Source organism: Lacerta agilis, chromosome 3 (assembly GCF_009819535.1).
Source record: "Lacerta agilis isolate rLacAgi1 chromosome 3, rLacAgi1.pri, whole genome shotgun sequence".
Classification (NCBI taxonomy): domain Eukaryota; kingdom Metazoa; phylum Chordata; class Lepidosauria; order Squamata; family Lacertidae; genus Lacerta; species Lacerta agilis.
In genome coordinates, this window is record NC_046314.1 from 77943767 (window position 1) to 77959588 (window position 15822).

The 15822-nt window shown below is 41.6% G+C and overlaps 1 protein-coding gene across 1 annotated transcript; it reads left to right on the plus strand.

The window, feature by feature from the left end:
- The first annotated feature begins 691 nt into the window (after nt 1–691).
- On the plus strand, nt 692–15006 carry SLC30A6 (solute carrier family 30 member 6). The gene is made up of 14 exons (XM_033144418.1): nt 692–866; nt 2097–2183; nt 3234–3318; nt 5393–5435; nt 6191–6256; nt 6765–6845; nt 7587–7622; nt 8090–8184; nt 9491–9539; nt 11366–11485; nt 11576–11678; nt 12703–12750; nt 13776–13844; nt 14003–15006. The coding sequence occupies exons 1-14, from the start codon at nt 864–866 to the stop codon at nt 14501–14503; spliced, it is 1386 nt and encodes a 461-aa protein (XP_033000309.1). The 5' UTR covers nt 692–863; the 3' UTR covers nt 14504–15006.
- The last annotated feature ends 816 nt before the right edge of the window (nt 15007–15822 follow it).

Genomic DNA, 15822 nt, shown 5'->3' on the forward strand with positions numbered 1-15822 from the left:
GTTTCCACCCCCATTGCTGTGCACTAGGCATTACTATTAGAAAGAAAACTGATGCCACCTCTCAGTGGATCAACTGAGGAAGAGTGGGGGTTTGGACCTCCTTGGAGAGTGCACCACAATGGGATGCAAGAATTTCCATAGCTCAGCGGAGAGTGGGAGCAGTGCGTTGCCCCATTGAGTATTGGAATGATGTCCATGGGCTGAAATTGTTCACAGCCTGTTCTTGGTGGTTGAGAGCACAATATTTGTTTATAGTTCTACAGCAGAGAGCATAATCATAGCAAGACTCTAAATGTGCTTGTGGCACTTGTACCAATAGATTTAACACTGACTTAGAACACTGTGCTCCTCATTCCTTCTCTGCGGTCTCTGCAATGCATTCCCAAACGGCGAGGTTAAAGAGGGATACAACAGGAGTACACTACACATGATGCATAAATAAACGAACACATTGGAAGAGAGAGAAACCGTGTGTAAAAGCCAGGGAAGGTTTCCCCCGTGATACGTTTCCGACAGCGGCGCCTAAAAGCACACAGCTCCTCCTCGGCGTGGGCGTCAACAACGCTGCGGCAACACTACCAGCTTTACCAGACAGTTTTCCCGTTGCTTCATTCAGAGCTGGCGCATGCGCAGCTGCCTTCCGCCCTCTTTTCTCTCTCGCCCCGCCCTGCGTGCCACAACGCTAGCTAAGGCGCCGCGGCACCTTGAGGAGGCAGCGCCGGGGCGAAGGCTCGCGTCAGTTCCTGCTCCTATGCTGGGCTCGGCCAATTACACGTCGGCTACTTCGGCTCCCGCCTCGTCTCCATGGTGACAGGAGGAGCCAGCCTTTTCCGGCCCCTTTGGGGAGCCAGTTGTTCCTCAACATGGTGAGTTGCCTTCTGTTTTCACCTGGAAGAGGGGCGCGGGGTGGGTGGCGGGTGGCGGGGAGGAGACGAGGGACGACGGTTGAGGCCTCAGACTCAGCTGGCGCGGGGAGAGCCAGCGCGCACGCGCAGCTCGGCGGTGCGGCGCGAAGACCTCTCAGAACCCCGGTTCTGGCTTGCCAGTTCTTAAGGCTTGGTTTCCTTTCATTGGGTAGCTGCGGAGATTGACGTCACTTTTCAGAGGTCAGGCTCTCTGCGTCTCGTCATGGCACCGTGACGCTGCTTCTTCACAGAGGCAGCGCCGTGTAGTGGTTACGGAGCGAGGCATATGAGGTTGCCAGCTTTCGAACCGGGCCCTGCAGCTGTTCCCTTAGCAGCAGTTCGAACTGCAACCATTAGCAAGTCTGTTGTGTGTTTAAGCCCATGCCCTATAAAAAGGTTCTCCTCCTCCTGTGGACTGACTTGATAACTTGTTTGAAAAGCAGGGTATAAAAATTTAGCAACAGTTTAATGCAGTGGTTCCCAACCTTTTTTGGGCCATGCCCCACCTAAGCATCTCTGAAATCCTGTCGTCCCCCCCCCCCCGCCTTGTGACATGTAATTCTTATTCAAAAAATGAACTCTTCACGTGGAGGAAGCCTAAAAAGGCCATTAACTATTAATAACTCATTCTCGAATTAAAAATCAAATTGCCCCCCTGTGGAGTGTGTGCCCCATGTTGGGAACCACGGGTTTAATGTGTATCAGATTTCTACTAAACTAAAGAGACCCTAGCCTGGACTTGAGGGGACAATCTTGACAAGGATGCATGAGTTCAAACTCCTTTTCAGCCACAAAGTTCAGTGGTAGGGCCCTGAGCAACTAACCATCTGTTAGGCTAACCAAATTTATAGAAATATAGTGGAGATAAAACTACCTCAAAATTATTAGAGGCCAAATGAGTTAGAAATGTGATAAATAAAAAACAACCAAACAAACACTTGATGCAGGATGCTGTGATAATGAGAGCTTCACTTACTGCATTCCTGCCTGGGCTTGTTCCTGCTTGCCAGGGTTAACTGTATTTATACTTATCTCCTAAGTAAGTGTTACTTTGCAACAGTGTAACATTGGTGAAACAACTTACCTTATAATAAAGGGCAGCGTTGAGAAATAAAGCTCATTTGGGGGAATGGGAAGTTTCAGTAATTAAGAGATTGACAATGATTTGTGCTATTGCTTTTTTATTTGCAGGGGACAATACACTTATTTCGCAAATCACAGAGGTCTCTACTTGGCAAGTTAACACAGGAATTTAGATCAGTAGCTGCTGATCGAAGGGTAAAGTTTTCTTTTACAGTACAGACACTAAAACTATAGTTACATGTCTTCTCAGAGAAATATACCTCTTTGCTTGCTTGTTTTAAATACTTGTTTTTCATTAGAATATACGACATTAATGAATGTTTTTGGAAGAGAGGGGCATACTGCCATGTTGTTTCAGACAATGTTTATGCTGCAGTTCCCTGTATTTACTCCTGTTTGATTTTAATTTGTTGTGTGATTTTGTACTACTTTCTGAACTGGTGAGAGTCTCCTTGCTGTCTATGATTTTATGAAGTTAGGGATGAGCACACTGGCTGTATACTCCTCCCTCGCCCATCTCCTCCTCTCCTGGTTTATTTTCATGCTAGTTAGCCCGAGTTCCCCAGTTTGGATGTAATGAGTAATTCTGTCTTAATGTAAACTAGGATCTTTGCACTGAAAGTGGCATGCCAGAGGAGGGAGGAACACAGGTCATAAATTGATTTTGAGGCTTTGAATGATCATTTGAATGCAGTGTAGATACAGCTGTCTAGAACAGGTGTGGGGAACTTTTAGCTCACCAGATGTTGCTGAACTGCAGCTCCCATCAGCCCCAACAAACATGGGCACTGGCCAAGGATTGTAGGAGCTATAGTTTAGCAACAGCTAGAGAACCAAGGTTTCCTCACGTGGTCTAGACTAGCAGTGGTTCACAATTAGCTAAGTACTAAGCCAAAGTACTGTGGACCCCCTGTTTTTCAAAATCCAAGCAATGGAGACCCTACTTTTGAAAATTTTGATATCTCTATGGTACTTTTTGTTATGTGAATGGTGCCAAGGACCCCCTGGCTGGGTTACACAGTTCCGGGGGGGGGGGGGTCCAAAGACCACCAATTGGGAACCACTAGTCTAGAGTATGCTTCGCTGCTGTCTCTTGAGTTCAGCAAGTATGTTAAAGCTAATGGTGGTGTAAAATGCTCATTCAAAATTGTGTGAATGTGTTACAGGATTGTAAGTTTTTTATGACAAATAAGCTTTATTGCAATTCCCTTGTTAAGTAGTCACTTTAACTATTGTCATTTACAGTCATGGAAGATCTTGTTGTTTGGTGCGATAAACATAGTATGTACTGGCTTCCTCCTTATGTGGTGCAGTTCAACAAACAGCATAGGTATGTTTATGTTATTGCATTTAAATGCTTCTGCATAGTAAACTGATAATAGTATTAATATAAAGAAGCAGAATCCTATATGTATAACAGATTTAAGCAGTCCATATTATAATTAGAAGAGTTGTAGATCTGCGAGCATCTTGTGATATCTAACTGTGTCTATTATGTACTTCTTCCAAAATGTATTTTAAATGGTCTGAGCATTCTTGTTGTTCCTCCCCTGGAGTATTCTTGAGGCAGGGCCTATTAAGAATAATCCTACAGTCTGTAAGCCTTTGTCTGGATTTGCAATTTATTGCCAGGTCTGTACCAGATGAATGCTCCTTGATCACACTGGCACTGTTAGTTCTTAAAGTAGTTAGAAATCTGTGGAGCTAGCTACTTCTGTGTTTTTAATACTGTCCAGATTGAAGAGGGGCACATTTTCCCACATTGCAAATATGCATGGATCACGGATATAATGACTGCTTCTTGTGAGTGGAGCTGATCATGACCCTGTGCACTTTTTTGCCTTGGTTGTCGTTTTTATTCTTGCTTAGGTTTTGCAAAAGCATGCCCTTCTTGGGTTATGTGGCTTGTGCAGTTATGTACTTTTTAAAAAAGTTAAATCTGTGGCTCTGGTGAGTGGGTAAGATAATTCTGACATGTATGGTTCTCCTTTGCACCTAGTGCCTTCTTTGTTTCCTGGCAACCAGACCCCTCATATTGCTCTAGGCCAGGGATGGGGAACCAGTGGCCTTTCAGATGCTGGTAGACTAAAACGCTTGTGGGCCTGGGCCACACTGTTTTGATGCTGATGGGAGCTCAGTGATACAGCAGATGCTTTGCATGCAAAAGGCTCCAGCTTCAAACAGATAGACTCATGTCTGAAACCTTGGAGAGCAACTGCCTATTGGTGTAGACAGTACTAAGCTAGATGGACCAATGGTCTGACTTTGTATGAAGCAGCTTTGTTCCTAACATCTGGAGGGCTAGAGGTTCCCTATCCATGCTCTACACATTGACTTGAAGGACAGGAGTGGAGTAGATCAGGCTTCCCCAAACTTTATGGGCCTGGGAGCACATCTGAAAATTTAAGAAACTGTTGTGTGCACTAGACCTGGGTGATATATTGATAAATCGTCCAAAACTGACTTGAAGTCCATATTGTGATATTGGTTTCATAATTTTTGACATGGCCTGCCAATATATTGTGAATCATGATGTGTGTATGTGCTATGCAAAAATCACAATGCTTCTCTCGATTCCTGCAGCCCCTGTTAACTCTGCCAGCTCAGCAATTCCCTACTTCCTGCAGGGGGCAGCAGATCACAAGAGCAGACACTGGCAAAAATCACCAATGTGGGGAAAACCGTGAAGCCAGCCAATACCTCTACATTGCTCCATCCTTATTCCAGACATTGTGATATATCAGTATATCACCATGTTTAGCTGGTGATGGTGTTGAAAACCAGATATCGCCCTGCCCTGGTGGGCACCATGATACATCCATTTCATAGAAGAAAAACTGGTGATCCTCAGAACATCCCTAAACATTCAGACTCTGAAACAAAGAACAGGCAAAAAAGAAAGAAAAAAGAGGAACCGTGCCCAAATAGGTAACCCCTCCCACCAAACAAGCCCCACAAATTAAAATCAGACATTAAAAAAAATGAGCAATTTTTCTGAGGGCACCATGGTGCCCATGGTCTCTTCATTGAGACTCCAGGAGTAGCTGCTTACAGCTTTAGCTGCTGCTTGTCTTCCAGCTTCAGTGGAGCAGTCCCAGAATCTTAGCACTTATACTTCCCTTGAGCTGTCATGCAACCCACAGTTTGACTACTGAGCATATGAGCTTAAAGTATAGGCAACCAGTAGTCGTGGTGCAATATTTGGAGGGTCACAGTTTCTCTACCACTATTGTAAAATGCGTCTTGTATCTTTAGAAGACATGGGTGTATGTAGGTAATGGTACGAAGCATTTAACCCTTGAAAGGAATATTTTGCAGGCAGGAGAACTTGAAGCTTCTTTACAATGTATTCATTCTTTATTGTGTATTTATGTGGGAGTAAAGTATATACCTTCTTTCCACAGCTTTAACTGCATATACCTACCTAACTATCTTTGATCTTTTCAGGTATGTTTTACTTTTAAAAAATCCTCATCTCATTTTGTAGCACTTCCATATAATGTATGTGATATTTTCTTTATACTATTATCTAAAACCAGTGTTAGTCATGCCCATAGTAGACCCATGGAAATTAATGGGCATGACTAATCGGGTCCATCAATTTCAATGGGTTTAATCCAAGTACAACGTACCAGGAACTAAGACCCGTTGAACATAATGGAGCTTATTGCTCTTCCTTTCTTTCTGTATGCGGTTGCACTGCCAAAACAACTTTATTTTAATGAATTCTTGGAAACATGAGTTTGTATTAGCTAGATTTTGCTTACCGTACATACCCGAGTATAAGCCGACCCGAATATAAACCGAGGCACCTAATTTTCCTACAAAAACCTGGGAAAGCTTATTGACTCGAGTATAAGCCGGTTCACCTTTGCCGCTGTGGAGGAGGAGGAGGAACGAGCAGCCCGAAAGCAGCCCTTTGGGCTGCTCCTTCCTCTTCCTCCTTTGCCAAGTTTGCATTTATGCGAGCAGTTCAGGAATGGAACAAGCTGCCTGGGGAGAGTAAAGAACCACCGTTCTTGTATGCTTCTTAAGGAATGGTTGACTGGGGAGAGCAGGTGGCGGCACGAGCGGAGAGAAAGGGCTTCTTTCTCGCTGCCCCCACCGCCCGCCTCACTCAAGTATAAGCCGAGGGCTGAAAAACTAGGCTTATACTCAAGTATATACAGTATTTGAATTTCCATTGTTTTCTTTTAATATAGCTTAATAACATGCTTGATAAGTTATTGGGTAATGATGAAGAAGCCCAGCCCAGCTTATTCATTTGGGTAAGTGATATGCTGATATTTCATGTCTCCTGAAAATATTTGTTCTAAAGTATGTGATAAACATGTAAGGGTTTTTTTTAATTAAAAAAATGTATCAAAGTCTGTCTGTGAAAATGTGGAAAACTTGTACAATTTATATAAAGAAGTTTGGAACTTGCATGCAAAAATGGTATTGTGTGTAAGATTTCATTCTAGCCTTGTTTTTGCCTGATACCAACATATATATTCGCTTCAGATGTGAGACCTTTAATGCAGGGATTGCCAACTTATGCACCTATAGGTCAGATCAGCATCTGTCCCCTGCCCTGCACCATTTTATTTGGTCCCTTAAGGCCTTACACCATTTTAACCAATCTATGAGAAAATAATTTCCTCACATGTTTATTGTACAGGGCAAATAATTTAGCTTTGCAAGCAAGTCCCTCTGAATGTGCTAAGAGTTTACTTCCTGATCAGAATACTTGTCTGCCCATATTGATTTTAAAATGTTTGACCTGTCAAATTTCAGGTTTGAGAGATTTGAAGTCCTAGCAGTATTTGCTTCCACGGTTCTAGCACAGCTTGGGGCGCTCTTTATACTCAAAGAAAGGTAGGAATATTGCTTGCACTTATGACTGATATGTAACAAGAGGAACTAAATAATGCTAGAAGTCAGTGTATTTTAATGTATTTTAATATTTGTTGGAAGCCGCCCAGAGTGGCTGGGGAAACCCAGCCAGATGGGCTGGGTACAAATAAATTAATAATAATAATAATAATAATAATAATAATAATAATAATTTTTACACAGTAGTCCTCAGCTTGCTGCTTTGTACTAGTGTACATTCATCTGATGTGTGACTAAGGCTCTAATCCTTTGGTCCTTGGGATTTTGTGAATCTCCCTCTCCATAGGCAGAGAAAGAGGTGCATCCTTGGAGTGGGAGGTCCAACCATGGGGGCCTCCCTGCAGCAGCAAAATCCAATGGCAGAGAGGGGTTCTTGGGACAGATTGGGGAAGGCATTGGATCTGCCCGATCCAAAACCCTCCTGGTCCTCCAACCCTGTCCTGGAATGAGGCAAGGCAGGGGTTGTGGGGGCGGGGGAGTGAACAGGCCCTGGGGCTGGTATATGTGTGTGTGTGTGTGTGTGTGTGTTAGTGTTATTTAAAAGGAGAACCTCCAAAGGGAGGCATAAAAGAAAGATGGGCAATCCCTCATCTTCTAAACTGCTGGCATGAGCTCAGAGGGATGTGGATCTACTATGCCTCCTGTTCCACCAGTAGGATTGCTTTGTAACAGACGTCTTGAAAGAACAGTTAACTGTAAAACTATTATTATTGTGTCTTGTAGTGCTGAACGATTTCTGGAACAACCGGAGATTCACACGTAAGTTCTTTTAATATGCAAAAGTATTGAATTAAATATTACAGGGATAAAGGGGCATTACTACATTGTTAAACGCAGAACAATAAAGTTTACGCTGACATGACATTGAGGCCATTGGCAAAATTCCATTTGAATTTAATGTCTCTCAGTTGTATTTGTAGTTATAAATTAACTCTCATAGTTGTGGGGCAAGATATTTAAAAAAAAGATTTTTATGAGTTTGCTGCTGAGGATGTAACACTCATAGATAAATATTGTAGAGCAGAACTGTAATTCTACTGTGTACATTGGAATAAGATTAAAGAAATAAGTTTTCTATTTCAATAAAAGCTGATTATATGTAGCTAAATGAAGAAGAAAAATGGGATGATAAACAGGTTAGTAAATAAAAAAACTGGCTAAGGTAACTAGTACTTGGTGGAATATTATGATAGTCAATGGCATTCAAATTGATTTCTTCTTTTTAGGGGTCGATTGTTGGTTGGTACCTTTGTGGCACTCTCCTTCAACCTGTTTACAATGCTTTCTATTAGGAATAAACCTTTTGCTTATGTCTCTGAAGGTACGTCATGAATACATGTGTTAAAACTAAAATGAGTGAATGTCCATGGATTTGGAGATATGACTTACTTACAAAAAAAAAACACCCAATATTACTTTCTGGCTAGCCACTATTTTTGACTGCCACCAAGCTCCTCCTCTCCCCCTAATCTTCTTGTATGCCTAGAGGGCCTGGGAGAAATGGGTGGTGTTGTCTCATTTGCAGTGGAGAAGAAACATGCTCTCCAAATTGTACTGCCAATGAGAACTCTTTGCTGAGTGATGCTACTTGCCAGAGAGCCTGGGGCAATTTTTCCTGACAAATGTACTTGTGGATGCCTCTGAGTAACAGTTGTTCACATCTAGATGATGATTCATCCAAAAAACAGTTATGGAAGGTGTGTAAATCTTAAGTTGATGAGGCTTGCTTATGCTGCTGAGCCAAGGGGCCATTTTTCTGCCTCCTCAAAACCTAGTAACAGCCTGGTTTGGGAAGGAGGCCTGAGGGCTCTGACAGGGTCCTAGAGTCCTCCCACCTCCTTCCCAAAGTCTAGTCAGCACTTGCCCAGCTTTGAGAAGGAGTCGAAAGGACTCTAAGACCCTTTCAGAGCCTTAGCACCTTTTCCCCAAAGCCCAGCACCTCCCTTACCTGGCTTTGGGAAGGTCGCAGGAGGGCTGCGGGGAGGGCAGCAAATTTTGGCCTAGCACATGGCGCCATATTATCAAGGTCTACACCTGCAAATGCCTTTTATCAAAATGTTTTAAATGTCAATGAGCTTAAGTGTTCAGTTTCATATATATACTGGTCAAGCTATAGTATTTCTGTCTGATCTTTTTATTCACTGGACTTTGATTACTGTTGCTGGGGGGAAAGTTTTATTGGATTTTTTTTCTTTTGGGGGGGTATAGGATGATTTTAACTTTTGCATTGCTCATTTCGTCATTTTCCATTTTTTATTTCTGTAAGGCATGTTGGATTTCCCAGAAAGGTAGCCTAGAAATAGTTTAGAATACTGTTTTAAGAAACACCTGCCACTGAACCCTGACTCACACCTGTGCAAACTAGTCTTGTATATTGTTCTTACAATATCAGAATACTGTTATTAAAGTAATGATGCTAAAAGAACACTGTAGCTATGCTGGCACAATAAGTGAGTTGACCTGGAACAAAAAAACATATATACATACCCATTATTTTCTTGCATTATTTTCCTGACATAGAATTGCACTTGCAGTTTTCAAAAATATGTTTCTGTGTGTTTTAGTGACTGACATGCTATCATAAGTATTCCAATAAATAATACTTGCTATGGTGGGGTTTTTTGTAGCTGCAAGTACAAGTTGGCTTCAGGAACATGTTGCCGATCTCAGTAGGAGGTAAGTTAAAAGGATGACATGGTAATAGAATCATGGAATTAAACAGTTGGAAGGGATCCTGAGGATCATCTAGTCCAACTCCCTGCTGTGCAGGAATCTCAACTGAAGCATCCATAACAGTTGGCCATCCAACCTCTGCTTTCAAACCTCCAAGGAAGGAGAGTTCACTACCTTCCAAGGGAGACTGTTCCACTGTCGAACAGCTGTTATTGTCAGAAAGTGCTTCCTAATGTTTAGTCAGAATCTCCTTTCTTGTAACTTGAATCCAGTGGTTGAAATCCAACCATCTAGAGCAGGAGAAAAGCTTCCTCCATTTTCCATGTAACAGCCCTTTAAATATTTGAACATTGCTATCATATCTCAATCTCAGTCTTATCCAAGCTAAACTTACCCAACTCCCATCAACTGTTTCTCATAAGGCTTGGTTTCCAGACCCTTGATCATCTTGGTTGCCCACCTCTGCACACATTCCAGCTTGTCAATATCCCTCTTAAATTGTGGTGCCCAGAACTGGACACAGTACTCCATGTGTGATCTGCCCAAGGCAGAATAGAGTGGTAATTTTACTTTACTTGATCTGGACACTATATTTCCATTGATGAAGCCTAGAACAGCATTGCATTTTTTCTTTTTCTTTTGGCTGCTGCAAAAATAAGACGTTACTGATCAGCAGCTGGCAGCCCTTGGACTAAATCTTCCCACGCCTGTTGCCAGTGAATGGCAAGGTTTATATAGAAGGAATAGTGGGTTTGGCCATGGGCCTTGCTGGTCATGCAGTTTGACAAGACCAAGGACTGCCTCTGACCTGCACCCTCTGCCCCCTAGTAAAATGGCCTCCCTGTAAGATGAGTTACTGAGCAGAGATTAGCAGAATTTAGAAGACAAGGTACATAGTTCCTACATTTTCCAAAAGTATTCAAGTGTGGTGGTCTGTGTTTGCTCTCATTTGGTGTAATGGTTTAGAAACCTGACATCCTTGCTAAACCAACTGTCCTATGCTTCCATCTGGTCTTGGGAAAAGTGGGTTCCTGGAAAATGTTTCTAGAAAATGTCACAATAATAAGAAAGTGTTTTGAATTTGCTAGGTTGATATTTGATGGCATCTGTCTCTGCTCTGGTTAACATCATGAAACACCTCCCTTTTATGAGTGAGAGTAGGATCAAGCAGAGTTTGAGTTCCCCAATAACCTTTGTGTCCTGTCCGTCATCAGATCATATGGTGGCTGGCGATGTCCTTCATGTTAAGTTTCTCAAAATACATACATGAAAAAGCAAGATGATTCCCCATGTCCACTTTCACATAAAAATCTGTCTTATACCAAGTCAGACTATTTCTCTACCTAAAATTCCATTCTGTCAACACTTGATTAGCAGCATCTTTCCAGGATTTCAGGCAGAATTCTATTTCCCAGCATGTGCCACCTGACCCTCTTAACTGACAAATCATGCCAGGGATTGAATTGAGAACCATCTGAATGCAAAGTGTGTCCTCTGCCACTAAATAAATAAGTTATAGTTGGAAAGGCCGTCGTGTAATTTCAGTGGCTAAAACCTTTTATGAAACTGGGCACTATCAGTTAAAGCTTGGAGGAAATATGTGTAACTAAAATTGAACAGCTTTTTCCTTGATTTTATTTCTGTATTTAGCTATGCTCCTGTCCCTTGTATCATTTCCCTCAGCAATAAGGCCCACACCTGTGTCAAGTAGAGTTCCCTGTTTGCAGAGGGCTGCCATAAGAGCCACCACTGTACCTATAAATTGCGTGTGTTGCTGTTTAACTGGATGTTTCCACTATTGATCCATCTTATTCCTCGCTTTCTTTTAGTTTGTGTGGGATCATTCCTGGGCTGAGCAGCATCTTTCTTCCACGCATGAACCCTTTCATCTTGATTGACCTCGCGGGGGCTTTAGCTCTTTGCATTACATACATGCTAATCGAAATTAAGTAAGTACTCATGAATTTAACGAAGACATTCATAGATACCGAAGGCTGAAAAACAGGTGTGCCCGCTAATGTTACCCTTGTTTCTTTCAGTAATTATTTTGCAGTAGATACTGCCTCTGCTCTAGCCATTGCCTTGATGACGTTTGGTACCATGTATCCCATGAGCGTCTACAGTGGGAAGGTATTGCTTCAGGTGAGCCAATGAGAGAAGTGACTTTGTGATAGCATCTTTCAGTGTAGCCAAGGTTGGCATCACCCATTTAATTTAAAAAAAAACACACACAGCCTCTCACTGTATGAAATGTTTAAAAATGTTGCATATTACACCTAATATGCAGGATTTGCAACAGCTGCCTATATGATACTGGACCCAATTTATGCTGGGCTGGCATAATCACTGGTGGCTTTCCACCATATAGTTAAAAACAGAGCTTTTCTAGGTCTTTAGAGGATCTGATTAGTTTGTTCTGAATTTGAGTGCTCTACTGTTGTAATCCTTTATTTTTTTTACTTGCATTTCGTCTTCATGACTGTATTTTTTTAAGACTGTGGGTTAGTGTTGTGGGACCATCTGGTGGAAAGCAGTCTCCAAATTTTACAAATAAATAAATGTAAATTTTAAAATATTTCATTGAATTGTAAACAAGGGCCTACAGGGTGAGAACTGAGCATGCTCAAGGCCCCCAACAACCACAGAATGATACATGTCAGTCAGAAAAGAAAACCTGGAGGCATGGGTGGGGAGGGTTATGGAATGGAGTATCCTGGGAGGAGAACACGGCTAGTTTGCTAGAACCTTGAGAAAGAACGCGCCTATTAAGAGGTGAAACACAGTGTCATTTTTTAGAGTCCCACTTTAGAGTCAATAATGCATCCTCAGCAGAAACGGCTTTCTATGCTAACTTCCTGGCATGTGGGCTGCTATTCCTTACCAGAGTGGGAGGTGGCGGGGAGGTCAGTGTGGTGCAAACACACTGGCGGAGCCAAATCTAGTGGTGTTCTTGGTGCATCTACGTTATGCCAACCTCCCTGCCCCCTCTCCCCCCTCCCTCCTGTTAAGCAACGTAAGCCATCTGCCAGGAAGCTGGCATAGCAGCTCCACTTCATGTAGTGAGCCACTTTTATTGTCTTTATATTGTTGAGTCATTTAAGAACTTAGAAAGAAAAAAAACCTCTTTGGCAGTTTTAAAAAGTAATAGTATTTTTTGTTTTTTCAGACAACACCACCTCATGTGATTGGACAGCTTGATAAACTTTTAAGAGAAGTAAGTTAGTTTAAAATGTTACATTGGTATACAGTGACCAGGGCCACCCTTGCCCTAGAGCATGCACAATATATATTTTTTATGGGATGTGTATCCAAGGGAGAGGAGGCAATATTTCCTTATTTTCTAATACTGGTGTTTCAGTTTTCAGTATTGTCAGGGATCCTCTTCCCTTTGGGGTTGCTCATGAGAAATGACCAGCTCCCCGGTGAGCTATAAAACTATTTATTGTTCATTAAGAATTACAGAGTCTTGAAGCATGACTGCTTAATCAGTTTCAGTTTCCCGGACTGCCGAGTTCTCCTGCGCGCACCAACAGAGCCAACTACTCGGCACTCTAAAATGACGTCTGCACCTCCTCCCCCTCGGCTCACTCACTTGTCTGCTACTGACAGTGTTTGATATCTCCCCCTCCTCCGGAGACAATTCCTGATGAGGGCTGGAGGAGGAAGGTGAATGTGTTGAAATTATAGGCAACTGCTCTCTATATCCCAGCGACCCCCCCCCTTTTCTCCCAGCTGCAGCTTGCCCCTTTCTCTCCCCCTGCTCCTCCCGAGCAATCCCTCTTTCCCTGACAAGTATCAATGAAATATTGTGCTTTTTGTAGGGATTTGGTAAACAGCATCTCCCATTAATTTTCCAATGATCACTTTGTTCACATTTTTAGTTTGGATACTATAGAAGCTATAGATACACATTTTTTTTTTAAAAAAAGAACATTGTTAATACTTTACTAATAAATTAATATATAAATATAGAATGTTCAGATCAATATTATGAGATGTATCTGATGCTGTCTTGTGTTCCAAGTGGAGTAGCCTTTTGAAGAATGCAGTTGGTAGAAGTATAAATAGGCTTACATGTTGATCTTCTGCATGTTTACATAGAAAACACATTGATTTCAAGGAGGCTGGACTCCAAGTGAGCTTTTCTATTAACACAACCCTTGGGGCTTTATGAATAAGCTGTCAGAAACATTAGCATTTTAATACTAATATTGTGATTCATTGTATGTCTTCAATTAGGTTTCTACATTGGATGGTGTCTTAGAAGTACGAAATGAACATTTTTGGACATTGGGATTTGGTTCTCTGGTATGTATCCCCCCACCTGACTTTATTTTATTTTATTTTTTCAAAACAAAGCATGTCACTCTTTTTAATCACGTCACTGGAATATTGTTTCTCTCCTGCACAGTTTATATGCTTCAAGTGCAGGGGAGCAATGAGCTTATTCTTCATTTGTTTTCTAGGCTGGATCAGTACACGTGAGAATTCGAAGAGATGCTAATGAACAAATGGTACTTGCTCACGTGACCAATCGGTTGTATACGCTAGTGTCTACGTTGACTGTTCAGATTTTCAAAGATGACTGGATTAGGCCAACCTTAACCTCTGGAACTATTGCAAACAATATGCTGAATCTTTCAGATCATCACATCATTCCAATGCCACCTCTAAAGATGGCAGAAAACTCTAACGTGGCTACATCTACTCCAGCTAAAGCAAGTAGTCCACCTCCAGAATTCTCCTTTAACACACCAGGCAAAAATATGAATCCAGTCATTCTCATGAATACTCAGACTAGGCCCTATAGACTAGGCTTCAACCGTGGAACTGTACCTTACAGCAGTGTCTTCACACAAGGATTTGGAGTCCCAGGAATAGGGGCAACCCAGGGATTCAGGACTGGTTTAATAAATGCTCCCCACAGATACGGAACTGGCACTCAAGGTCAGCCCAGGCCCCAATAAACTATTTTCCATATTTATTGTTTGATTATTTTTTATCTATTTTATTGCTCACTTTTTTCTACAAGACTATTCATATTTTTTAGATGGACCAGGATCAAATATTTCCAATCATGAAAATGTGTTTTTGTTGTTTTATTTACTATCTTATGCAGTTACTATACAAGCGGTGAGCTTATTCATGTTTTATTTTTGCTTTTGTAAGTGATTACAGTACAATATATCATTGGAGCTTCAGAAGATAACAAATTTGATCAAAAGTGAGGTTCTATATAGTTTTCTTGATGGTGATGAAGAGTGTTTCCAATTTCCAAATTTCTCCAAAACTTCTTTGCCTATGATGTAATCATACAATCATTTTTTAAAAGTTACCATTTCCTTAATTGGAAAGGTGTGTGTCATATAAAAATGACCACTTGGAGGTCCAACAGACCCATTTGAAATCTTATTTGACATTAAGAGATGCTTATCTAAATAAATACTTTATATTGCTGCCAGGTTCACAAGAGTTATGAACTCTCCTATGGTGTTAACTATCACAGATTCATTTTTATTTCTGTCATCTGTGTTTGACAGTGTGCTGGGAAATCTTAGGGTGGTCCTTTTAAACTATTGTTAATCCTGTTTGAAGAGTTCAGAGTAGTGGCATTGTATGTGGAATGGATGCTTTGGTTAACCTAGTAGCATTTTTTATTTATGGAAACACTGATTTTAAAACTTCTTTCCAGCTGCTTTTTAAAAAGTGATGGTACCTCTCTGCATGAAGGTAAGCAAGGTGCTTAAATGGGAAGTATAGCAACAGGTCAGTCACTCTGTATCTGAAGAAGTGTGCATGCACACGAAACCTCATACCAAGAACAAACTTAGTTGGTCTCTATGGTGCTACTGGAAGGAATTTTTTATTTTGTTTTGACTCTGTTTTTTGTTAGCAGTTTCAACTAGCATGGTCAGTAACTGATTTGCGTGCATATTTTAATGTTTTGCTAATAAGTATTGTGATACTTTTTCCTTCATTCTGTTGCCAGTGAAAATTTGTATACCACCTGCCTACATTATATACTGTACCTAGTTTTCCTTCAGTGAGTCCTTACCTACAAGGGCACATGATTTAGATTAGTTGGTGACCAGCATCAACTTTACTTTTCTACCATGGAAAACCACAAAGTGTGGCTGCCTCTCTCCTCCACCCTGCTCTCCAAAACAGTCACACTAACAGCATGCATGGAACCAGGTTGCTGCAGCAGGCATGTGGATTCTCCCACCTTCTTCCTACCTCCAGGTTTCTATCCACAACTAAAGGCAGCCATTTACATTCCTACCCT

Bases quoted from the DNA above. Each gene is read 5' to 3' on its own strand.
- SLC30A6 (XM_033144418.1), top strand. The intron at 6,257-6,764 runs GTAAGTGATATG...GTCAAATTTCAG, and splicing joins AGCCCAGCTTATTCATTTGG to GTTTGAGAGATTTGAAGTCC. The intron at 9,540-11,365 runs GTAAGTTAAAAG...GCTTTCTTTTAG, and splicing joins GTTGCCGATCTCAGTAGGAG to TTTGTGTGGGATCATTCCTG.